The following is a 26543-nucleotide window of genomic DNA, read 5'->3' as shown; positions in this document are numbered from 1 at the left end:
GCCTGCATGCCAGGTATGCGGTTAGTGAGATGGCGAAATCCTCTCCAGCGATAACTGTAGTTGTGTAACAGTCGGAGTCTACGACCTCATGAAGGCTTTGGGCACAACTGAGTTCGACACCGAAAGCATTTGGTTTGCTCAGGGTGCATGCAGTAGCGGAGGCAGGATCTCCGCGAAGGGGGTTCAAGAAAAAAAGATCGTAGCTAGTGGGAATTGAACCTATGACCTTTCAAAAAATTTGAACCTCCTTAACCACTCACTACTAGAAATTCGCTAAAAACCGACCAACGTTGGTCGGTTATGGCAAATTACCGACCAAAATGCGACCATTACGGTGTGGACGGTGTTTTGATGGTCGGAATGGCTTACCGACCAAAGTTGGTCGGAATTTACCGACCAACTTTGGTCGGTAGATTAAAACGACCATCTAACAAGTTTAATTACTTACCAACCAACTTTGGTCGGTTTAACTAAATTATATTTTTTTTATAATTATTAAAATTAAAAAAAACCGACCAACTTTGGTCGGTAATTGAAAATATATATATTTTAAAAATAATTAAAATTAAACATTACCGACCAACTATGGTCGGTAATCTCAACAGTGCAAGCAAAATACCGACCAAAGTTGGTCGGTAATGTTGAATTCTGGGAATTCAATGTTCATTAACCGACCAACTTTGGTCGGTATTTTGGAATAATTTTTTTTTTATTAAAACCGACCAACTTTGGTCGATTTTCTGGGTTTAATTTTAGCATAAAATGCCTGTTTTGGCAGCTATACCACCTGCCAGCATACCAATACAACAACAACAACAACAACAACACAACAACAACAACAACAACACAATAACAACAACAACAACAACAACAACAACAACAACAACAACAACAACAACAACAACAACAACACAACAACAACAACAACCAAAACATTCAATAAATACTTTAAAACTAACAAATTAAAGTTCAATTGAACATAAAAATCTAAAACCAAGTTAAAACTAATTACAACTAGTTCAAAACTGGTTCTATTTGTCTAGTTCAAAGTATATAAAAGTCAAGGGGTGTTTTCTACAACATCATCATCACCGTCTGATGAACTTTCATTTACAAGACGATATAGAGAACGGTCTTGTGGAGGACGGGAAGCACGATCATGGGGAGGACGGGAGGAACGATCACGGGGAGGACGGGAGGAACGATCACGAGTAGGACGGGAGGAACGATCACGTGGAGGTCGACCCTCTGGAGATGACTCACGAGATCAGGGCAACGGAAAAGCTCCACTAGATAGGAGAGTTCTGATCTGAGCTTGCATGCCAAAGAATTGAGCATCTCTAAGCCTTTCTCTTTCCTTGGCCGCTTCTAGCTCTGATGTGAGCTTTGTCACTGTCTCCCGCATAGCGGAGAGGCTCTCCCTATTAAGTTGCTCGCCTTGCGAGGAAGTCCATATTCCTCGCATTCCACACTTATAGTGATGGAAGTTTTTAGTAGGCTCCCCCATTTTGGACCGCCAACAGACTCCAACCATATTCTTTCAGCATCCTCGTTCGAAGGTTGGGTTGGCTCACCCGATTCACCAGCTGGATGACTACGGATGAATTCCTCCACATTACTTTGGTAGCGACCCTATATTATTTTAAATTAAATCAGTATTTCAAATTTTTTATAAAAGTAAATTATAATACTTAAAGAAAATTGAAAGCTTACATATGCAATCGAGGCCCGGTCCTCGACCCACCTATCTTGATCCCCCTCTTTCTTCGTTTTCACAATATGTGTCTTCTTGAATAGCTCATCATGACTCATTGAACGCCCATACTTTTTTTCCTGAAAATAAATTAATTTAGTTAATAAACAGAATAGATATACTTAGAAAAGTAAAATAATTTAAGCAATTACGTACCAATCTTCTTTTTATTGTCCCTAGGCTGATCGCACCTCCAGTGTGCAAGGAGCCTCCCTTCTCGAATGCACAAACTTTCTTTCCTTTTTCGCTCCTCTCTAAGAACTCTGCGGTAAGCCATTGCCTTTGCAAATCATTCCACAAATTCTCAAGTAACCAGCCAGGCCTCTTATTCTTCTTTCTAGCATCCGAGAAAGCATCCGCCAATCTCTTGCGAGCTTTATGATGAAAATTTATAGCCATTTCCGCGCTATAGCGGTCTTCTCATATACACTTGCTCTGTATTTCAAAAGTTAAATATTAGATGGAAACATCATAAATATAAATTATTAAACTGTTTAAAAGAACATTTATACCTTAAATTGATTGAAAATTTGCTCCTTCAGTGAGAATGGACAATTAGTCCAAGTCGCATAAAAGCCATCATAAAGCTTTCTGATGGCATTTATGATTATCCTCGTAGTCTTATTACCCAGCCTGAACCTGCAATTTAACAATAAAAACACATTAATATCTTAGTAAAAATGTTACAAATCAATAGACGCAAAAATAATGAATAACACTTACCCATCACCCTCAGGGACTATGATGATCCTGCCATATCGATCATAATGCACTACCTCGTCATTACCATCCGAAGCATGTGTATCAGAGGCATGTGAAGACGGTGTAGGCGGGTCAGAGCTAATGTCTCGCAGGCGAAGGCCTACAATAGATGGAGTCGATGATGAAGATGGTTGCGATCCCTGTGACTGCGACATAGCTGGATGCGACCCAAGTGGATATGATACCGATGGCTGTGACCCGAGTGGCTCTGACCCGAGTAGCTGTGATATGGATGGATACGATCCATGTGGCTGTGATATGTAGGGATATGATCCATGTAGATGTGATGCAGATGGCTGTGAGGCAGCTGGACTGTATAGTCCTATGGCCCTGTGATGGAGGACTGGATGTCTGAATGAAGGTGTACGGCTCGTGATGCTGTGGCAGCTCAGTATAGCCGTGTGGTGGAGGATAAGACATAGGCATCTCTGAAAAGGGTGGACAAGAGGGAGTATTATTTTTTACCCTCCTCTTTCCCTTCCTACCCTTTTCTCGACCCCGAGAACTAGTAGGGTCATTGTTACCTTGACCCTTGCCTGCCATCTGCATAATACAATACATATTTAGATTGAAACATATAAGAAACTAGCTATAAAACGAGAGTGCTTTAAAAAACTAACTTTTTAATCCTCATCGACGTATTGTTCCTCGTCCGAGAATTCTTCGTCCTCACTTGTTTGAGCTTCATCAGTTGATTCTTCGTCCTCATTTTCTATAATTGTTACTTTATTTATATCAACTTCTTCCAATATGCGTTCAGGATGTTCCAAATCATTTTCTAACTGATCGTTCACTATTTGGTGAACATTAGAGATATCATTTTGATATGCAACATCTAACATATTCTCGACTTTCACCCTACCTACAGGCTTAGTTTTTATTACAACCTACCAATCGGACTTATTCCGCCGCAATGGATAAAGAGCATAATACACTTGCCTAACGTTATGTGCAATTATGAAAGGATCATAGCGATCATACTCCCGCGTATGTTTAACCTCAATTATGTTGTATTGGTTGTGTACTCTTGTACCTCTTGTTGGATTTGGGTCAAATCACTTGCATCTAAAGAGTATCAATTTCTTATATGGCCAATCTGTATATTCTAGTTATAATATTTCTTTGACCACACCATAATAATCAATATCTCCAACTTGGTTGCTATCACCACCTTGAACCCATACCCCGTTGTTGTTGCTATTTTTATTTTTAGAGCAATCCTCTGTATGAAACTTATAACCATTCACTACGTACTTAAACATTGTTGTGACCTGAAGCCCAGGTCCCCAAGATATATCTTTCAAAAATTGATTTACACCATTATTTGGATTATTTACCTACATAGAGTTAAAAAAATTCATAAGTTAGCACAACTTATGAATCAATTTTTATACATTCACTATATATATATATATATACACACACTTACAAACTATTTGAACCACGTATCAAATCTCGTATATACAGCATCATAGCCAAATTGACCCACGAAGTGACTGTGATATATCAAATATTTTTAGTAGTTGCATCAATATGTAGTCACAGTAAATTTTACATTTTGATAACTAATAAATCAATACTTACTTGAGAAATGGTACAACTTCGGGACAATTTAGCAACACATAAAGTGTAGCTGACTTGTACTCCATATCACTCAAACTTCTCTTTCTAACATCCTTAGAACATCGGCCTGGTTGATTGAATATGGACATTGGTGGATATAATGGATCATTCACACATTCGACTGTGTGCCTATTGGGCCTATTCCTAGAACATGGCACGTTACTCTCAAAATAATAAGAACAAAAATGTGCAGTTTCCTTTGCAAGATAGGCTTCGCATATAGATCCTTCAATCTTATTCCTCTACTTAAAAAATTATTTGCATTTGCCAATTGTCCTACATAATCTCATGTTAGCCAAGAACATTCAAATAAAATAGAATATTACATCAAACTTATAATATTACCTCTCAAAGGAATACATCCATCTGCATTGAACAGGCCCTCCAAGTCGTGCCTCGGGTACAAGGTGTATTGGAAGGTGTTCCATCACATCAAAGAAACCACATGAGAATATTTTTTCCATCTTACTAGAAATTACACGGATGTTCTAGTCCATCCGAAGTAGATTTTCTTCCCTTAATGTGGTAGAACACAAGTCATTGAAAAACAAACTAATCTCTGTGATGGGTTTCCAGATTCTTTCAGGCAAACCACAAAATGCAATAAGCACTAAGGTCTCCATGAAAACATGGCAGCCATGACTTTTCAAAATCACAAATTTGTCGTCTTTCCTCCAAAGTGAATGTGTAACTTGTTTTGGGTTTGAACATCTTACCATTGTTCGCTGTCTGCAAGTATAATTCAGGCCGCCTGCAATATTCTTGTAAGTCCATTCTAGCCTTCGGGTTATTTTTTGTCTTACCTTTAATATCTATCACTGTGTTGAACAAATTATCAAAATAATTCTTCTCAATATGCATGACATCAAGGTTGTGTCGGAGAAAATTATCCTTCCAATAAGGCAACTCCCAAAATATACTCTGTTTCGTCCAATTATGATTAACACCATATCCGGAGAATCTATAAGTTGGAGCTTCAGTAACTTTACTGAAGTTCTGGACCCTCTCCCAAATTTCCTCACCTGAAAGTATCGGAGGTGGAGAATCATATTTCACTTTATTCTTTTTGAATGCATTTTTCATCCTTCTAAACTCATGATCATCAGGCAAGAATTGACGGTGACAATCAAACCATGATTGCTTTCGACCATGTTTCAAAGTGAACGCTTTACTATTTTCCATGCAGTAAGGACAAGCTAGCTTCCCAGCAGTCATCCACCCAGACAACATTCCATACGCAGGAAAATCATTAATAGTCCACATTAAATTAGCACGCAAATTAAAATTCTGCTTGGTTGATATGTCATATGTTTCAACACCATCGTACCACAATTGTTTTAGCTCATCAATCAAAGGTTGCAAATATATATCAATCAAACTTTTCGGATTACGTGGACCGGGGATAATATAATTTAAGAATATATATGGACTAGTCATACACAACTCAGGTGGTAGATTATAAGGTGTAAGAAAGACATGCCAGCATGAATATGGTATCGCAGATATAGAAAAAGGCGTGAAGCCATCCGCACACAGACCTAACCGAATGTTCCTTGGTTCACTAGCAAAATATGGATATGTCCTATCAAAGTGCTTCCAAGCTTCTCCATCTGAAGGATGACACATAACACCATGTGGTCTTCTATTTTCAAAGTGCCATCTCATATGAGGAGCAGAACTCATCGACGCATATAACCTCTTTAACCTAGGTATAAGAGGTAAATAATGCATCGCCTTGACAGCGACCATATTCCCGCTGGAAAGCCTCTTGAAACGAGGCTTTTCGCAAAATTTACAACTGTCTAAAGTTGCATCATCTTTATAATATAACATGCAACCATCTTCACAACAATCAATTCTCATTGACGAAAGTCCTAACTTAGAAACCAATCTCTTCGCCTTATAGAAATCACCAGGTAAGTTGATATTAGGGTCAACTAGTTCACTCATAAGGTCAATGAAAGAGTCCATGGCTGCTTGAGAAATATTCCAATTAGATTTGATACTTAGTAATCTAACTGCAACAGATAGCTCAGAGTGCGGACTTCCTTCACGTAGTGGACGACTAGCTTCCTCTAATTGTTCATAAAAATGTTTTGCGTCATCATTAGGAGTTTGTTCAACATTTTCATTGGGCTCACCCCCAAAAGCATCCGCAACCATATCCTGAATTCTAGAATCAAGATTTGTATTCTCCACCGACCTACTACTTTCTACAACAACCATATTATGAAATATCCCACGGCTACCATCGATCTCTCCATGATTAGTCCACACAAAGTAATTCTCTATAAACCCCTTCCTATAAAGATGAAGCTTAACTTCCTCCGATTTTTTAAACTTCATACAATCGTACATGACACAAGGGCACCTAATTACTCCTTCACTTTGGTATGGTGGAAGTGACATTGCATGTCTAATAAAGTCATCAACCCCTTCTATAAAATCCTCCCGCAATCTCCACCGATTAGGATAATTTCTATTGTACATCCAAATACGATGTTCCATCTATACAAATAAAAAAGAACAAATTAATTTATTCTACAATTATAAATTAATTATATCTTTTTTAGTTAATTCAAGATAATTATTTTTTCCTAATTACACCAATTTATATCCTAAAATTTCAATTCATATCCAAAAGGTCCAATTCATATCTTAAAAGTTCAATTCATATCCTAAAAGTTCAATTCACAAGAACAAATCCTAAAAACTAAAATTTCAATTCATATCCTACGAGTTTAAACATAAACTAACTAAACTAAAAAAATTCAACCCATACCCTAAAAGTTCGATTCACAAGAACAAATTAATTTATTCTATAATTATAAATTAATTATATCTTTTTTAGTTAATTCAAGATAATTATTTTTTTCTAATTACACCAATTTATATCCTAAAAGTTCAATTCATATCCAAAAGGTCCAATTCATATCTTAAAAGTTCAATTCATATCCTAAAAGTTCAATTCACAAGAACAAATCCTAAAAACTAAAATTTCAATTCATATCCTACGAGTTTAAACATAAACTAACTAAACTAAAAAAATTCAGCCCATACCCTAAAAGTTCGATTCACAAGAACAAATTAATTTATTCTACAATTATAAATTAATTATATCTTTTTTAGTTAATTCAAGATAATTATTTTTTCCTAATTAACCCAATTTATATCTTAAAAGTTCAATTCATATCCAAAAGGTCCAATTCATATCTTAAAAGTTCAATTCATATCCTAAAAGTTCAATTCACAAGAACAAATCCTAAAAACTAAAATTTCAATTCATATCCTACGAGTTTAAACATAAACTAACTAAACTAAAAACATTCAGCCCATACCCTAAAAGTTTGATTCACAAGAACAAATTAATTTATTCTACAATTATAAATTAATTATATCTTTTTAGTTAATTCAAGATAATTATTTTTTCCTAATTACACCAATTTATATCCTAAAAGTTCAATTCATATCCAAAAGGTCCAATTCATATCTTAAAAGTTCAATTCATATCCTAAAAGTTCAATTCACAAGAACAAATCCTAAAAACTAAAATTTCAATTCATATCCTACGAGTTTAAACATAAACTAACTAAACTAAAGAAATTCAACCCATACCCTAAACTAAACTAATTCATAACTAATTGACTAATTAACAAAACTAATTAGTTAATAAAATTAATTAACAAAACTAATTAAAACAAGACCTAAACCCTAATCCTCAATAAAATGCAATGTTCAAATAATTGAAACACTAATCAGTTGAAACTAATTCATAACTAATTAACAAAATCTAGAAATAATAAATAAATGGGTTGTAATTCAAACCTAGAATTTTTAGGAGATGGAGAAGGAGAGGGGCGGCAGTGGCAGCGGCAGCGGCAACGGCGAGGGCGACGGCGAGGGCTGGACGGCGAGGGCGAGGGCTGGGAGAAGGAGAGGGGAAGGTTTTGAGTGAAGAGAGGGAAAAATTTCAGAGAAATGGGGATTTTTCCCATTTTTCAATTCTCTGATTTCAGAATTACCGACCAAAATTGGTCGGTACATTAAGTGTTGACCGTTTGACCAAAAACCGACCAACTTTGGTCGGTTTTTTATTAAAAAAAAATTAAATTCTTTTTTTTGTGTGTGTTTTTTTTTAAAATATTATAAACTATAAAAAAATATTATAAACTACAAGCATTTATTTTATTTAACTATGCAATTATTATAAATAATTATAAACTATAAGCATAATCTTTATAATTAATTATATTAACTATTTAATTTTAATAAATTATAATAGCATCTATCTAAGTAAATTTTCTAAGTTATAATTAAGTATGTGAGTAATTTCTTACACATACACATACACTATATTGTAATTGATGCTAATAACTTCTTTTTTCATTCGTTCATCACTAATAATGCATGGCATAGATTAATCGATATATAGGTCGAGACGTTTAGATGAATCATCGATTAATATTCATCGATACATCTAAGTAAGTTATAAGTCGATGAATCAATTTACAAATAGATATATTTGATGATAAAGTATATATACTAATTAGTATCTTTCCAAGTCTATCCCTAAAAGAACCCGACCCTGTGGTCCTAGCGCTTCGTGTTCTTATATATATATACACACACACACAAACACACTTCACTGTAATACTTTAACTATATATATAGCTTGTTATAGTATATGTTAGTGTGTATATATATAGCTTGTTAAAGTTTGACCATGTTTGACCTATTAATTTAACTCGTTTACTTAATACTAATAACTTCTTTCGTTTATTTAATTTGTGATCCATATATATATATATATATATATATATATATATATATATATATATGTCAAAGATGTTTAGTATTAATTCTTTTATTTTTCATTCATTCATCACTAATAATGCATGGCATAGCTAGATTAATCGATATAAGTCGAGACGTTTTATTTTTACTATTAGTCGATATAGGTCAAACGTTTTATTTTTAATATTCATCGATGCATCTAAGTAAGTTATAAGTAGATGAATCAATTTACAAATAGCATGTTATATATAGTATATGTTAGTGTATTCATTATTTGTATTACAAAAGTGTTAACGAATTACATTTATATTATTTAGATAGTAAATATAAAAGTAATTCGAAAGTTTGATCAATGTTGACGTAATAACCGACCAACTTTGGTCGGTTATTTTGCAGAAAATAATAATTACCGACCAAAGTTGGTCGGTAAATGCTTCCCCTACATTAACCGACCAACGTTGGTCGGTAATTTTAAATATAAATTCTTAAATATTATAAAATATTTTAAATAATAAAATAATTATTAAAATTTAAAAAATTGGATCCAGATTACCGACCAACGTTGGTCGGTAATCCAAAATTTTCTTGTCTGACCAGCTGGGTCAATTCGTTGACCAATTTACCGACCAACGTTGGTCGGTATTTAGTTTTAAAAAAATATAAATTTTTTTTCCCCAGTTTCTATCCAACTTGGACGGTTTTTGGTCGCTTTTTTTGACCGACCAACATTGGTCGAAAATAGTTGGTCGGTTTTTAGCAAATTTTTAGTAGTGACTAAGCTACACGTTTGGGCTGTGTCAAGGGGGTTCAAAACTTAATATATAGATATAAAAAACAGATTTTGCCTTATATATACAATGTAATTTTTCGGCGAAGGGAGTTCGGATGAACCCCTTCCGCCCCCTAAATCCGCCGTTGGGTGCATGCTCTTCCAATTGCACTGGTTTCGATCTCGGGCACTATTCTTTTGCTCCTCAGGTCTTGACTTTTGTGCTCATGAATCCAAAACCGCATTCACTACTTGTCATCATTTTACTGTGCCACACAGTAAGACCGAATTTTTCCAATATCATTTTACTCTGCCCTTCCCCGGACCCCGTGCATAGCAGGAGTTTAATATATCGGGCTGTCTTTTTTATTGTTCTATCATTTAGAGTTATGACATGGATTTTGATTTTAAAAAAACATTTTTTTCAAGCGTTAAACATATTGATACTGTACTATTGTCTCCTATTTTCTTTTTCAATTGTTTCCTTAAAAACATTATTGTGCGCTCTCGAAAATTTTTGGTATTGTTTTCCGAAAAACAACTCATTGCTATTTTCTACAAGAATAAAACATAGCATTATCATCTATTGTTAGAAATTCTTTATCTTTTTCTTTGCGACATTCCATTAATTTACTAAAGTCTAAGCTCCCAATATCTCATGACTTTGCGAGGATAATACATAACTGTACATGGCCACCTATAATTTAGTTATTATGAAACTTTCAACAAAAGAATCTTCCTGCGAATCGTGATAATATGGTCCACTTGTGCAGACTTAAAAAATTCGAGAAAATAAATGTGGTCAACAAGGAAGCTAACATTGTCTATTCTAGTGTGAAAAGATTAGTGCGAATGCAGAAAAAATTCGACTTATACGTGTTAAATTATTACTCTATTTATTTGTACTTTAAACGCTAGGCTATATATTTTCCTTTTGGACGCAATTTCTTTGGCATCATTCTCGTCATGCTATGATGGGAAGTTAAAGAAGCAAACAGATTAGGTACCCTAATCGCCCCTCACCACCTTTGTACTCATATTTGTTTTATTTTATATGTCATTTTTACTATTTGTTTGTGAAAATACAATTAATCACCGTTGAAAAATACGATGAAGAAAAATAAATAATATCTCGCTCTCTTTAAGGAGATTCAAGTCCACTGTAGTAGCATCTTCACCGGTCCAGTAGTAATACTCTTGACTTGTTCCTAAGATACAACAGTTCGATAGCGGTGTATGACTCGAATAAACTCTGGACATGTTATTGAATCAAGTAAACTTTTTTGTGACCGCATAATTTTCTAAATATTCTTTTTATTAGTTTTAAAATAAACATTTTAATATAGTTTCTAGTTATCTACAATCCCACTATCAAACATTAAAGCTCAAGTAACCCTATGTAACAACGAAATAGAGATTTTAAAACTTATGAAAACATTGCAAGAAAGTCAATGACCCCAAATTCAAGAAAGTAATTAAGTGAAAAGGGGAAAAAAGTAAAGTGGAAAAAAAAGAAGCATCATATTGATTTAGGTGGAAAAGAGATTGGAGAAAACACCATTGATAATGACTCTTTGAATACCTTACATCACTGCTGATGTTGTCCACAAACAAAACATGCTCATGTTTTAGAACATAATTCCACAATTATCACTTCTTTGCATTTTCGCATTGCTTAATAAAACAATCTTATAGTAAAATGATTTAGCTCCCGCTTGACCATAAATTTGAGAGTTTTTTTTCAAATTTTATTTTTAAATATCTGTTTATTTATAGATTTTAATTATTTTTTAGTAGATTTTGGAAAACAAAATTTTTAAATTTTAAAAACAACTCTAGAGTAGTTTTTGAAGTTTTCTACTCAGAAAATTTCAAATTCTTTTCAAGTAAAATACATGTTCAAACACAATTTTAACTTTCAAAAATTATTTTCTATCTCATTTTGAAAAATTTATGTTTTTAAATTTCAATCAAATCTATGTCAGAAGGCTAGCTTAATCTTTAAGATGACAAATAATAGTAATAATAGATAAAATGATTTGCAGGTTTTGTCAAGAATATAACGTGGGGCAGAACAGAAGTAAGGACTTGTTTTGAGTTTTATACTAACTGGACCCAAGTGTAAGTCAACTAATTAAACTTACTTTTTAATTCCACTTGTTTATAGATTTTTGTTTACGATAAATTATATTACTTAAATACAATTGGCGATTCGAAATTTGAAATTTAAAATTTTTTACAATAAACTCAGATTAATATATAATAATAATTAAATTTACAGTTTAATATTATCAATACTTAATAATTTTCTTAATATATATGTTTACTCCTTAAAATTGATAACAATTAAATTTGTATGCGGTTGAAAGGATATGTGGTTTAATTTAATACAAATGATCAAAGAACAGTGAATAGTTGAATTGAAATGAGATAAAACGATCAACCATTGTGGCGTAGTAATTAAGCCTTACGTTCAGCTTAAACGCCAACGATTGGTCTCGATTGAGCCCTCGAGATAGAGCTCAGATACGAATAAACGAGTGAACAACTGAAGAGCACTTAAAATAATTGCTGAGAACTAAAGTAAATTTTATTGTCTTGTTATGCGTGCAAAACAATGCCAAAAAAATAAAAAAAAAATCTCCTCTTTATATAATAGAGGAGATTTAACCCTACTACAAGTCTAAATAAGGTAAAAATCTTTTCCTTCCTTATCTCCCATGAAAATAAGATCCACAGTTGGTATCGAACGTGATCCGGACCGCAATCCCCAGCTGATGGCGGATATTTCGGCTCCCCGTTTGTCTCATTTAACCATCTTTCCTTTACCCTTGATTCTACATCCCACTCGAGCTTGATTTCCTATGGGTTCGGCCGTTCTCGAGACCCGTTATATCATTCGTCAATTCTTGGTTCCGATCTATGGGTATCTTCGGTCTCACTCGAGCCAGTAACATATAACGTCGTTCCTCGTCTCACAATGGAAAATCAAGGATAACTTTATCCTAAATTTTAACCGTATACAGATAGCCCCCTCACTTCTCGGGGAGTAGATTATAGAAGTGACGAGAAGTGACTAATTTACCCCGGTTCCTTCTCTCGTAAATCATGCTCAAACTGACGAACCGAAACGCCCTATCAATCATGTCGCTCTAACTTTGGACACGCGTCAGTCGTTGGTTGAACACCCTCGGTTGTTACCGAATTTGAAACGTCTTGCAAGAATTTCTCTTTCCCTACGGTTTCTCACTTTCACTTTTTTACTTTCTGACTTCAAATTTTCCTAAGTTACCTTCGAACATTTCATAGCTTTATTCGTTTGTCGATTCTTCAAACCTTCACAGCTTGTTCTTCATACCTTCATATCTTCAAATCAAATTTTCATATCTTCATAACAGATCTTCAAATCCTCATATCAGATCTCCAAATCTTCATATTCTCAAATAGGAATGGCGAAAACTTCAAAATCAGTACCTCAAAACACCGCATCGATGACCTCTTCCTCGGCCACCAGCACCGAGGCAGTACATCTGGTAGTAGCCCCGGGACCTCCTCTTACAGATTTTATCCCCGTCGGCTGCTCCGTAGATAACGACTTCAAAGTCGAGAAAGCCTCTGTACAAAGAGATCGGGGTGAGGAAGCGTGGAGGTATGTCTGCTTTATTACACCAGAGGCACTCAAGGTTGTCCGAGAGGACTGCAAATGGAAAGACAAGGATGTAGTCGTTCCCAGTGCTTACACAAACTGTTTACCTCTTAAAATGAATAATAATTAAATTTGTACGCGGTTTAAAGGATATGTGGTTTAATTTAACACAAATAATCAAACAAAAATAAATAGTTGAATTGAAATGAGATAAAACGGTCAAACCAATTTGATGTAGTAATTAAGCTTTATGTTTAGCTTAAACGCCAATGACTGGTCTTGATTGAGACCTCGAGATAGATCCGAATAAACGAGTGAATAACTGAAGAACACTTAAAACAATTAGTGAGGGCCAAAGTAAATTTTATTGCCTTGTTATTCGTGCAAAACAATGCCCAAAAAAATGAAAGGGTTCTCCTCTTTATAAAGTAGAGGAGATTTAACCATAGTTCAAGTCTAAATAAGGTAAAAACTTTTCCTTCCTTATCTCCCATGAAAATAAGATCCACAGTCGATACTGAGCGTGATCTGAGCCGCAATCCCTGGCTGATGGCGGATATTTTAGCTCCCCGTTTGTCTCTTTTAACCGTCTCTCCTTTACCCTCGATTCTATATCCCACTCGAGCTTGATTCCTTTCGGGTTCAGCCGTGCTTGAGACCCGTTATATCATTCGTCCGTTCTTGGTTTCGATCTGTGGGTATCTTCGATCTCACTCGAGCCAATAAGATATAACGTCGTTCCTCGTCTCACAACGAAAAATCGGGAGTAACTTTATCCTCGATTTTAACCGTATATCACATATATGATATTTAGGCAAAAACTACTGAATTCCTATGAATAACTGGCTAACTTAGATCTGCTCTGTCAAATACTCCACATGAATGAAACTTCTTTTGTGCATGCTTGCCTTAAAATAAATTTTCCACTCTTTCCATGAAGAAGAAAAAATTAAAATTTTAACCTATGAGTATCATTTGCCTCTCACTTCTACCCCTGGCTAAGAAGTTTCTACAAGAATAAGGATAATAGTAATTAAAAAATCATTAGATTTATTCAAAAGGACTGTTTCCCTTTAATTTAATAAATTCAATTGAAGTATGAAATCTATTTTTGAAGTGGGAAAAATAATTTGCAGGCTGCATCAAGAAGAAAGTGTGGGGTTGAAGTGGATTTGAATTAAATTTGTCTTGGCCAGATTCAGACACTGCTGGACTTTCACTGTCAGTCAACGAAACTTGTTTTTAAAGTATATTGATTCAGCCACTAGTTTATTGATTTTTGTATAAGATAAAGTATATTAATCAAAGTTAAAAATTTCAATCCGTTGGTGGGTACCTACTGACATAAATGCGAATACAACGAATACACTACCGCAACAACTGAATAGTAGCTATAGAAAGTAATTATATATATGATAATTATAGAAAATTAATAGTTACTAAACGATAATGGTTTCTGAAAATTTCTCAGTATCTTACTATATGCTTTGCTTGCCTTTTCAAAAAGTGTCTGTAAATAAATTCTTTAAATTTGTTGGACATTTCCACCATTGAAGCTTGCAGATTCAGGATTAATGAAGTTCTTAAGAAAAATACAAAGTATGAATCGAAGTTATTAATTTCGATCAAATTCCTAACGTAAACTTTAGTTCCGCCCCTGACAGTTGTCATGTTCTAAGTCAAATATTTAATATGTGAACGAAATATTTTTCCTCCTCCAAAATTCCATGATTTTTTGGGACCATTTTATAATTTTAAACTCAACCTTTTATGCTTTCATTTTCCAGGACAAGAAACACATTTCTTCCTGCAATTGCTCCCATTTATTTCTCAAGTTTTACACTCACACATGTTTGTGTGCTTTTAATTTCCTCAAAAAAAAACAAAATCTCTTTATTTCGTAAAGCTACACATTAACACTAAGGATGGACGGTGTGTGGAGTATGGACAAGTCACTCTATCTAGTTATATACATACACATTTATTATTGGTCCTTTTATGTTTCTTTTTTATTTTCTTTAAGTTGTTTGTTTCTGAAGAAACGTTTAAATACTGTATATAACTACATGTAAGCCTTGTCTGAGACTTTGAACATAAAAACATGTGTAATGTGTTCGGCAACAAATTACATTAGTGTCTGAAAACGACTAAAAGCTGTAGTCCTCCTGTCCTTTTTAGTTATTATATGATTATTAAAAATAATTAATTCAAAATGCTTTTTATTTTAGAAGATCAAGAAAAATTAATTAAATTTTTGACTTTTATCCTTACTCTAATTATTAATATGAAGAGAGATTAATATAGTGAATCCTTCTAACTAATATCTTCCTAAGAGCCATGAAAAGCCAAACATAATAAATAAAAAAGGACCGAAGAAAGTACATACCAACCTCATTGTTGTATAAAAATGCTTTATTTTGTTTGCAGAAATATAAAGATTGTTTTCTAACTTCTGTTACTCGTATGTTTAACAACCGTTTCATATTGAAATTTGAAGTCAAGTCACCAACAACAATTTGTAGAAACTAGAAATTCGAACACTTTATTCACAATTATCTCTTTGGGATATTTCTACGTGGAAATCTCATCTTTTCAAGAGCAACCTAAATGCATGAAATAAATTATAATAAAATATTATAAGAACTTAGAACTACGAAAGAGTACTTACTATAAAAAGGGGACCTTTTTCCGTGGGGCTGTTGGTCCTATATTTCTTATTTTCTCTTCAGCTCCTTGACACTAGGCTTTTCAATTATTTGGAATAAGATCTATTAATAGTGAATCTAATAAGTGTACTTTGTTTGACCTAAATTAATTTACCCACTGTATATTTTAGGTTATCCTAATTTTCTCCGCCTTCTTTTTCTAATAAATAACTAAAGGGGAATCAAGATTTTTTAATATGTGGTGAACAAAATATTATTTAATAAAACAAAGTTGTTATAAAATAAAGAGTGTAAAGTAAAGACAAATATAGAGAGAAACTGATATATTATTCAACTTTAAATTCATGTACATAATGAACTGAAAACTTCTCTATTTATAGAAGAAAGGAAGTAGCTGCGAAGCTTTTCAGGAAGCAGCTGCAAGGCTTTTCTTTAGCTGCTTGTAAGCTGTCTGTATGAGCTGCTTGCAACCTGCCTGTTTAATAAGAAGCTGCTGCAAATCATTTCATTGAGCTGCTTGCAACCTGCCTGCATCAGCTGCTTGTAGATAAATTTCAACAGAGTACTAAATGGATAATCTTCTTTAGGAAGATTATCTATAGCGGAGTAATAAATGAACATCCACAATATAATTATTTTCATAACACTCCCCCTTGGATGTTCATTGAAAGGTATTGTGCCTCGTTAAAACTTTACTAGGAAAAACCCAGTGGGAAAAATCCTAGTGGAGGAAAAAGAGTACACATATTTAGTAATACGCATTTAGATGCCTCATTAAAAACCTTATAAGGAAAACCCTGTGGGAAAAAACCTTAGTAAGGAAAAAAGAGTACATCGTGTATTTTACTCCCCCTGATGAAAATCTTGTTTCAAATATTTGAGTTTCCGCATTCCAATCTTGTATACCATCTTCTCAAAAGTTGAAGTTGGCAAAGATTTAGTGAATAAATCTATCGGATTGTCACTTGAACGGATTTGCTGCACATCAATGTCACCATTTTTCTGAAGATCGTGTGTGTAGAATAATTTTGGTAAAATGTGCTTCGTTCTATCTCCTTTTATAAATCCTCCCTCCAATTGGGCTATGCATGCAGCATTGTCTTCGTATAAAATTGTGGATCTTTTATCACACTCCAAACCACATTTTTCTTGAATAAAATGAATCATTGATCTCAACCATACGCATTCCCTACTTGCTTCATGAATAGCTATTATCTCAGCATGATTTGAAGAAGTAGCAACAATTGACTGCTTTGTGGAGCGCTATGATATGACAGTACCTCCACATGTAAACACGTACCCGATTTGAGATCGAGCTTTATGGGGATCAGATAAATAACCTGCATCTGCATAACCAACAAGATCTGCACTATCTTTGTTAGCATAAAACAAACCCATATCAAGAGTTCCCTTTAAATATCGTAATGTATGCTTAATCCTGTTCCAATGTCTCCGTATAGGAGAAGAGCTATATCTTGCTAGTAAATTAACAGAAAATGCTATGTCAGGCCTTGTAGCATTAGCAAGATACATAAGTGCACCAATTGCACTGAGATAGGGTGTTTCAGGACCCAGGAGTTCCTCATCCTCTTCTGAAGGTCGGAACAGGTCCTTATTCACTTCAAGTGATCGAATAACCATTGGTGTACTCAATGGGTGCGCTTTGTCCATGTAAAAGTATTTTAAGACCCTTTCTGTATAGGCAGATTGATGCATAAAGATCCCATTTGCTAAATATTCAATTTGCAGTCCAAGATAAAGTTTTGTCTTTCCAAGATCTTTCATCTCAAATTCTTTCTTAAGATATTCAATTGCCTTTTGGAGCTCTTCTGGAGTTCCAACAAGATTTATGTCATTAACATAAACAGCAAGTATAACAAATTCTAATGCCATTTTCTTTATAAAAATACATGGACAAATAACATCATTTATGTAACCCTCTTTCAACAAATATTCACTAAGGCGATTATACCACATGCGCCTAGATTGTTTTAAACCGTACAAAGATCTTTGTACTCTGATTGAATGCATTTCACGATGCTTTGAACTATATGCTTCAGGCATTTTAAATCCTTTAGGGATCTTCATATAGACTTAATCAAATGAGTCATATAGGTTATGCCTTGCATTTAGATGGCATGACATCTTCAGGTGTCTGGACTACAGGTCCGATCCTCACAATCTTTTACAATATTGTGCACTATATTGTATCAAATATATCGTCGACGATCATTTTATATCGGTTCGCAAGTGACATAACTTGTTGAGATCTTATCACTTTCTTTATTTTCAGGTACCTGAACTTCTTCCGGAGTTTCATGAAATGTTATGTCGTAGGCTCTTCCAGAGCTTATTTCCTCCTTATTATGATCATTTTGATCATTTGTTCCTATTCTTTTCAAGGATTGTTACCTTTGGAACCGATTGATCTACCACGCTTCATGCGTACAGTAAACTCTATCCTTCAGGGACTTAATTTTAATAGGAGCATTTGCAGCTGAAATATGATATTTAATTTTGGATAAGCAAATGCTTCTGGAATTTGATTTGAATTATCTTCTAAGCGAGGATCATATTAATGATAATTCGATTCATATAGCATATATTTTAGCTGTTTTATTCCATCCCCCAAATATTAGAAAAACTAACTCATATTCTCAATCTTCTTTGGAAGACCTATCTTTGTGCATTGTGGTAGAGAAATTAATCATATATCACACATCAAAAGTTATTAGATAGTAAAAATATTTGGTTTCTGATCCTAAATCAATTATGAGGGGAGGACTTATCATATTTTGTTGGTCTGATGCATACAAGGAGGTATTCAATGCTAAACTAGCTTGGATATAAACCAACATCATCAAGATGAACTATCTTGATTTCATAATCTGAAAATTATGTTCTTAATTGAGAAAGATAATTTCAAATGCCAAACTGCAGGTTGACAATAAACATACATGTAACCATCTTATATATGCATCTATAAGTGGTTCACATGATAGGTGAATGGGCCCATATTCACCTTTTATATATTTCAGAATTCGGGGATTTTAGTCCCAACTTTAGCTGGTATAATCAAGTTATTATGAGAACAAGCAACACAAGAGAATTCTTGAAGAATCTTCTAGTTCTTCAGTATATGCTTATCTGAATTCTCAAATAGCTCATTTAAAGATGGCAAGTGAAAACTTCAAGTTTATCATAGCATGTGCTATTTCTAAGTAAACTTCTGGTTTACTATGGCATAATCTTTTGCATCAGTAAACTTCTGATTTACTGTGGCTACTTTTGTATATGTAAATTTCTGATTTACTGTAGCTATTTTTGCCTCAGTAAAACTTCTGATTTACTGTGACTGCTTTTGCATTAGTAAACTTCTGGTTTACTGTGATACATGATATAGTACAACTTGAAGAATAAGGCGGGTAACTTCTCACATACATATTATTTTACCCCATATGATTGTGGAAATATGGAGATTTTCAGTCTTTCAATCATTTGTGGTCTCAATATAATAGCCATTTGTATCAGTAAACTTCGGGTTTACTACAACATATGTTTTGACCATAATCATATAATATGAATGACATATTTGTATATAAGCTCTTCGAGAGCCTTTCTTTATTATTCACAATCTAATATTTACCAGACACTACTGGTGTCATGTGTCTTCTAGACAACAATTAGCTCTTCAGGAGTTGTTGATACATTTTGTACTATCAAATATTGCTCAGACACTTCTGGTATCATGAGAGAAAATCATAATCAAATGAACAATATAAAACTAATTCTAAATTTGTAAATGACGAAAATTAAGAATTTTAATATTTCTACCACTAACTTTATGACAAATATCTCCTTCAAGGAGAAATATCATTAACATATGAATATTTTGTATCAATACGGCAATCACATAGTCATTGCATCTTTTAAGGAAAGATACACGAGTTGTTATTTCCTTCGGGGAACTCAATAACTAACCATAATATATTAATGTGATTGTAGTAGAAAATATTTTACAAGAATGCTTTTGCCTTAGAATGATACTTAATAAAATTATCCAAGATATTTTACGTACAACAGGTACGTGCGACAATGATCTTTATGCCACAAAAATAATATTTATATCATTTGTTATTCTAGCTCTTCCGGAGGTGAGTTATGGTATTTTTTTATTCACTACAGGAAATGGAAATGTGCTTCAAAAATAACTTTGAATAGCTCATTATTTTATTTACGCACAGAAAGATACAATTTCATAATATTTTTCTGCTTCGGGAGAAAATTTCAATTGTGTTACTTCTTTAGGAGCAAATTAAAATATGAAAAATTGAGTATATATTCTCTCAATCATATTACCTCTTCTGGAGGTGAATTGTAATATATTTACATCAAGAGCACGTTCATATTTACGACTTTATTAATATTATCACATTCACTTCAGGGAATGGATTAATATTTATCAAAAATTCTCATCCTTCAGGAAATCAAATATAATTATCTGAACGCGCATTAATTATATCAATTGTGATGCTTCAACCTCTTTTAAAATATTTACTACTTCAGGAGCAAATCGAGGCGTGCATGTAATATAGAGAATATTTCTCTAACTTATCTTTAATTGTAACCACAGAAAGCCTAAATTATCACTTCTGGTGGTCATAGGCATATACCACTTCTGGTGGTTAACAAAATTTAGTTACAATGAGATATACGAAACATAACCACTTCTGGTGGTTGTATATTTCTTGCAAACTCTGCTGGAGTTTAAGTGGATCTAACAATGGTATCCACTTTGTCCATTATTAAGATAATTAGGATGACAATAAGCACAAAATAACTATTGTATACATGTACGTAGACCGTAATCGTTTGCCATATAAAAATTGGTGTGTCTCGCTACCATATAACAACTTAAGTAAAATCAATTGCTTTTTTCAATTTCACGAGACCACATCCAAGTAAAACGGCATCGGCATCATTAGTTGGCTAGAAAGACAGTAATTAACATATATTTATTCAAGCTCAAAAGACATAAAGAACATAATTTAATAGTAGTACTTATCTTAAGAATGCCAGTAGGATTGCATCTCAGGTGTTCAGAGAAATGGAATTTATAACAAAGACTCACCAATTACGTCACGAGAGAAGAAGCACTCCACCTTTATTTGCCGAGTTGCCTACAGTCAATTGGTGATTTTCATTCTGATAAAAATACTTTCAGACTGATGACAAGATTAGAAACTCGTGCTGATAACGTGTTATAAAATAAAGACTGTAAAGTAAAGACAAGTATAGAGAGAAACTGATATATTATTCAACTTCAAATTCATGTACATAATGAACTGAAAACTCCTCTATTTATAGAAGAAAGGAAGCAGCTGCAAGGCTTTTCAGGAAGCAGCTGCCAGGCTTTTCTTTAGCTGCTTGTAAGCTGTCTGCATGAGCTGCTTGCAACCTGCCTGTTTAATAAGAAGTTGCTGCAAATCATTTCATTGAGCTGCTTGCAAACCTGCCTGCATCAGCTGTTTGTAGATAAACTTCAACAGAGTACTAAATGGATAATCTTCTTCAGGAAGATTATCTATAGCGGAGTAATAAATGAACATCCACAATATAATTATTTTCATAACACACGCACCATTTTCTAAATTTATTAGTATTAAACTATTAATTAAGAAAAAAGGCAAAAACAAGAGGGTTATTTAAGTCATTTCAGAAATGAATTCTGAAATTCTATAGATTTGACTTGCTGAGTAGGTAGGGGCAAATTAGGAGCTAAAAAAGAGATGACGAGTAGTGACGCCCCACGTTATCATAATGTGGACACACACTTGTGTCGTTTTATGTATGGTGTGATAAAATAAAGCGAGTAGATTGAAACAAGTGAGAAATGGAAAAAAGGAAGCTACTTCTCCATTTCTATACCTCTTCCCTTCTACTTCCTCAATTAATTCCTCTATATTTAGCTACAAACTGAAAGCCTTCAAGTACTATTTTTAGTTGTTTCACGTGACCCCTTTTCATTTTTTTCAACTAAAACATACCAAACTTTTCAGCTGACATAAATTTTGTACAACCCTCAAAAAATATCCTGTATTTGGGTTGTTCAAGATTTGATATTTTTGCAGAAATATTGCTGTAAAAACTTGATTTTGGCTAGTTTTTGCTTGATATTTTGTGGGGTTGTTATTTTTTTGTTCTGATGGGGAATTGCATAGGTTCCTCAGCTAGAGTTGAAGCCACTTTGAGCTCAAATACCCCGTCAGGTACTTCACCCTTTTCTGTTTTTCTTGCTTTTTAGTTGATATTTCAGAGTTTATTGAATTGAACTGAACCCTGCTTCTCGTGGAGAAGCAGTTAGAAATTGGTTTTTTGTGTGATTTTGTTTGCTTTGCTCTTTTTCAGCGATAATTCTTGATTGTTTTCAATTGTTTCCAATAGTCTTGTTATGTCTCTGAGGTTAGTTAATTGCATCCCTGTTTTGTTTTTCTTCTTTTTTTTTTTGGGGGGGGGGGGGGGGTATAAAAGCAGTTAAAGATTGGTTTTTGGGTATCTTTCTTTTCTGCTATATGATGTGTTTGATTTAGTTCTTTGCTTTGTTCTTTGTCAAATGTAATCTTGATTGCTTCCAATTAGTGTATGAGGTGAGTTTAAGTTGTTACTTGTTAGAAATCTGATGTGTGGGCTTTATTTTTTGCTCCTCTTTATTGATGCATTTGGTTTGATCAGGAAGTTAATTTATCTTGGTACATAAAAGCATGGATCTTTTTATTTATTTCAAGTTATTTGACTTTTGCAAGATAATTTGGTAGGGAAAATTTTGAGTTTTGGATGCTGATTGAGAATTTTTATTTGAATTTTATAATCTCTGTGTTTGCTGTTGCCTAGTTGCTTTCTCATCCTTATTTTTTCTTTGAACTCAGAGATGATTAGATTGTTTAGAAGTCATTCTCTTCTTCTTAAATGCATCGAACAAATATGTTTCGCAGCAAATAGTTACTTGCAAGTTTATTTCCAACCATCAAAATGATGCCTTTTCTTGTTTGGGTCCAGTTTTCTTATGTTTATGTTGTAAAACACATCATAGTAATTTCATACTTAAAGTGTCAACTGAAATTGATGACATAGCAAAGTCTTTGGCTTGTCCCCTAAAATTAACCACAAGGTGTTGAAAAGGAGAATTTTATTGCAAGAATGCTTATTGATTGTTGAGAATAAACAATGACATTTCCTATGCTTTTATGTTCCAGCTTCTGAAGCCTCAAAATTTCCAAGCAAAAGCAGCAATTCTTCTGTTCCATCAAGCCTAAGTATTCCATCCTATGGAAGGAAAAGCAGTTGTGATAGCCTCCCTACTCCAAGATCCGAAGGCGAAATATTATTTTCTCCTAATGTGAAATCCTTCTCATTTAATGAATTGAAAAATGCAACGAGGAATTTTAGGCCCGACAGTCTTCTTGGGGAAGGAGGATTTGGTTATGTTTTTAAAGGATGGATCGATGAGCATAATCTTACTGCTGCAAAGCCTGGTTCGGGAATGGTGATTGCTGTCAAGAAGTTGAAGCCAGAAGGTTTTCAAGGTCACAAGGAGTGGTTGGTATGTTCGCTATGCACTATTCCCGCTTAAATAAATTATTTTTCTCATTTGCGTTGTAATTAATATCAAGTAATTTGCAGACTGAAGTTAATTACCTCGGGCTACTTCGTCATCAAAATTTGGTTAAACTCATTGGCTATTGCATTGACGGTGACAACCACCTATTGGTGTATGAGTTCATGCCTAAAGGAAGCTTGGAGAACCATTTGTTTAGAAGTATGTCAGCTTTCTCCCTCCTCCATGCTTTGGATTTGTCAAACTGCTGTGATTTCATTTGCTGCTTGCCTCCCTGTTTTACCTTTTAATAGTTTTTAAACAAGTGTCATGACCAAATGTAATTCAGTTGTCCGGTGGAACTTGTATTATATGTGTATTTACAAATTGGTGGTAACTCTTAGCTTAATCTTTGTTAAACAGGAGGACCTCAACCTCTGAATTGGGCTACAAGAATAAAGGTGGCTATTGGTGCTGCTAGAGGCCTTGCATTCCTTCATGATGCTAAAGAACAAGTCATATATCGGGATTTCAAGGCTTCAAATATTCTGTTGGATGCAGTACGTATCAGACCCTGATCCCCCTATTTGTAAATACGCCTTTCCTTAGGATAAGTTTTCCTGGTGCCTTGCAAAGCTTAAGACATGTCTGGTTTCTATGATTGCAGGAATTTAACGCAAAGCTGTCTGATTTTGGTTTGGCTAAAGCTGGGCCAACCGGTGATCGCACTCATGTATCCACTCAAGTAATGGGTACACAAGGCTATGCTGCTCCAGAATATGTTGCTACAGGTTAATACATTAGCTCTCTGTTTAGCAATATTGAACTTATAGCACGGCCTTTTGGTTAGAAATCCATCATGCAGGAATTAGGATTAAAATATTTTGAGCACCAGCTTTTTTGTGATAAGATCTTGCTATATCTACTTTACTTTTCATAATTTAGATATGATGGTAATGCAACATGGTGGAATTATGGCGTTAATTGCTAGAGAAGGGGAAATATATTGGGGGGATGTGTTTGTATATTTGTTTTTCAGAAAAAACAATGTTGTTTCTACTCTGGTTATAGCCTTTTGCTTTACTTGAACATAGAGAAAAGGTTAATGATGTATAGATCTATACATCTTCTTTCCCAGACTCCTATGACGCCGCTTAAAAATATCCTACCAATCTTATTTGTCTGCAACTTTTTGACGAAATCGGTATATTTTCACGAAGAAGAAAGCGCTTGATTTCTTATTAGGAATAACCATAACTCTGTTTCGTGAATATGATGATTATTATCCTCTCACGACTGAACAAATTATGCTTGTGATACCGTTGTCTATTATCTTGTAACTAATTATCGTGCTATCTTACAGGTCGTTTGACAGCAAAAAGTGATGTATACAGTTTCGGTGTTGTGTTGCTTGAATTGTTATCAGGGCGACGTGCTGTTGATAACACAAAGGTCGGCGTAGAGCAGAATCTTGTAGACTGGGCAAAGCCATATTTGGGTGACAAGAGGAGGTTGTTTCGAATAATGGATACCAAATTAGAGGGCCAGTATCCTCAGAAAGGAGCATATACAGCTGCTAACCTTGCTTGGCAGTGTCTAAGCAATGAGCCCAAGCTCCGGCCACGAATGTCTGAGGTTTTAGCTGCACTTGAAGAGCTTCAATCCCCAAAAGGTGCTAGCAAACTCTCACATATCGAGCATAGGGGTATTTCTAGTCCCGTGGCAGTATCGCCTATGAGACATCGCTCACCCCTGAATATGACACCATCTGCATCTCCATTACAAGCTTATCAAAAGTCTCCTCGCGGAAGGTGACTCAGAGAGAATAAACATAATTTGGTTTTGTCATTGTACATTTCACATATATCTACCAAATTTTGTTGTCTAGTATGTATTATTAGCATTGGCATTCCTAGCATAGATTTTTTTTTTGTTCAATGCTGAAATACTCACTCTGTAGCCTATTCATACATTGTGTTAGCTCTTGTTATCTAAACTGTGTTCAAAATCAAAAAATCAGAGAAGCAAAGAAATGTTAGTTCAATAAACAAAACAGAAACTAATTTCGAGTCCACAAGTTTGTTGTGTGTCGTAAGGAATGTAATCCCCTGTTATCAAACTACTGACTCTAGGTTAGCTCATCTAAATATCTTGAACATTTAGCCACTTAGCTTTTGTGCCATTTTGTAACAGTTCAACAAGTAAAAATAGTTGCTTTGTTCCGGTAAAAGTGGCTAGGTCACATGTCATTGGTGATTTGTATTCCCATTTCTTCTACTACTAGTCGCAGTTAGCCCGTGCTAAGCACGGACCCAATAATTTGAAGCTCAAATATTTAAACTCTCAGAGCTTGTTTGGAAGTATTTATGTAATTGAATTTGAGTGTAGTTTAATGTAATTACACAATTTAAAATATTTGTCTGTATATTTAATTACTTAGTCCACATAAAATTATGCATAATTAAAATGAGGTAACTACACTTTGCAATTATCAAAGGCGATAAAGAATTAATGGTAATAATATAGTATAATTACCAAATGATATTTCAAAACTTATTTTTTTCTTTTTAATATATTAAAAAAAAACTCTTTTCCTCCTCAGATTTGTCTCTGAGAGCGTACTTCTTGCTCCTAATTCTAGCCCCGGTACTCCTTTTACCTTTTTTTTCTGCCTACTGCATACTTTCTCTTACTGTGAATCTTTTTAACCCTTTATATTATTTTATCTATAGAGTCTTCTTGCTGCTAGTGCAATTGCTTGTACTCCTTCTTCCCCTTTTTCTCTTATTATTGCATACTTTCCTGCTTTCATTTTTCTTACTGCATACGTATATTGTAGTAATTTGCGATTTATTGTATATTTTTCTTCTTTATTCCTACTTATGATGTCATTATTAATAAATATTGTGCTTTATTATAAATTTAAAATGCTTGTT

General features: G+C 34.0%; 1 protein-coding gene across 1 annotated transcript; it reads left to right on the top strand.

The window, feature by feature from the left end:
- The first annotated feature begins 21887 nt into the window (after positions 1–21887).
- On the top strand, positions 21888–25603 carry LOC104087859 (probable serine/threonine-protein kinase PBL3). Its single transcript, XM_009592426.4, has 6 exons — positions 21888–22282; positions 23267–23613; positions 23694–23829; positions 24031–24167; positions 24275–24398; positions 24971–25603. Exons 1-6 carry the CDS (start codon positions 22219–22221, stop codon positions 25420–25422), a joined length of 1260 nt encoding a protein of 419 aa, XP_009590721.1. The 5' UTR covers positions 21888–22218; the 3' UTR covers positions 25423–25603.
- Positions 25604–26543: the final 940 nt, after the last annotated feature.

This window comes from Nicotiana tomentosiformis, chromosome 10, assembly GCF_000390325.3.
Source record: "Nicotiana tomentosiformis chromosome 10, ASM39032v3, whole genome shotgun sequence".
Lineage (NCBI taxonomy): Eukaryota > Viridiplantae > Streptophyta > Magnoliopsida > Solanales > Solanaceae > Nicotiana > Nicotiana tomentosiformis.
This window is presented reverse-complemented; position numbering and strand designations above follow the sequence as displayed.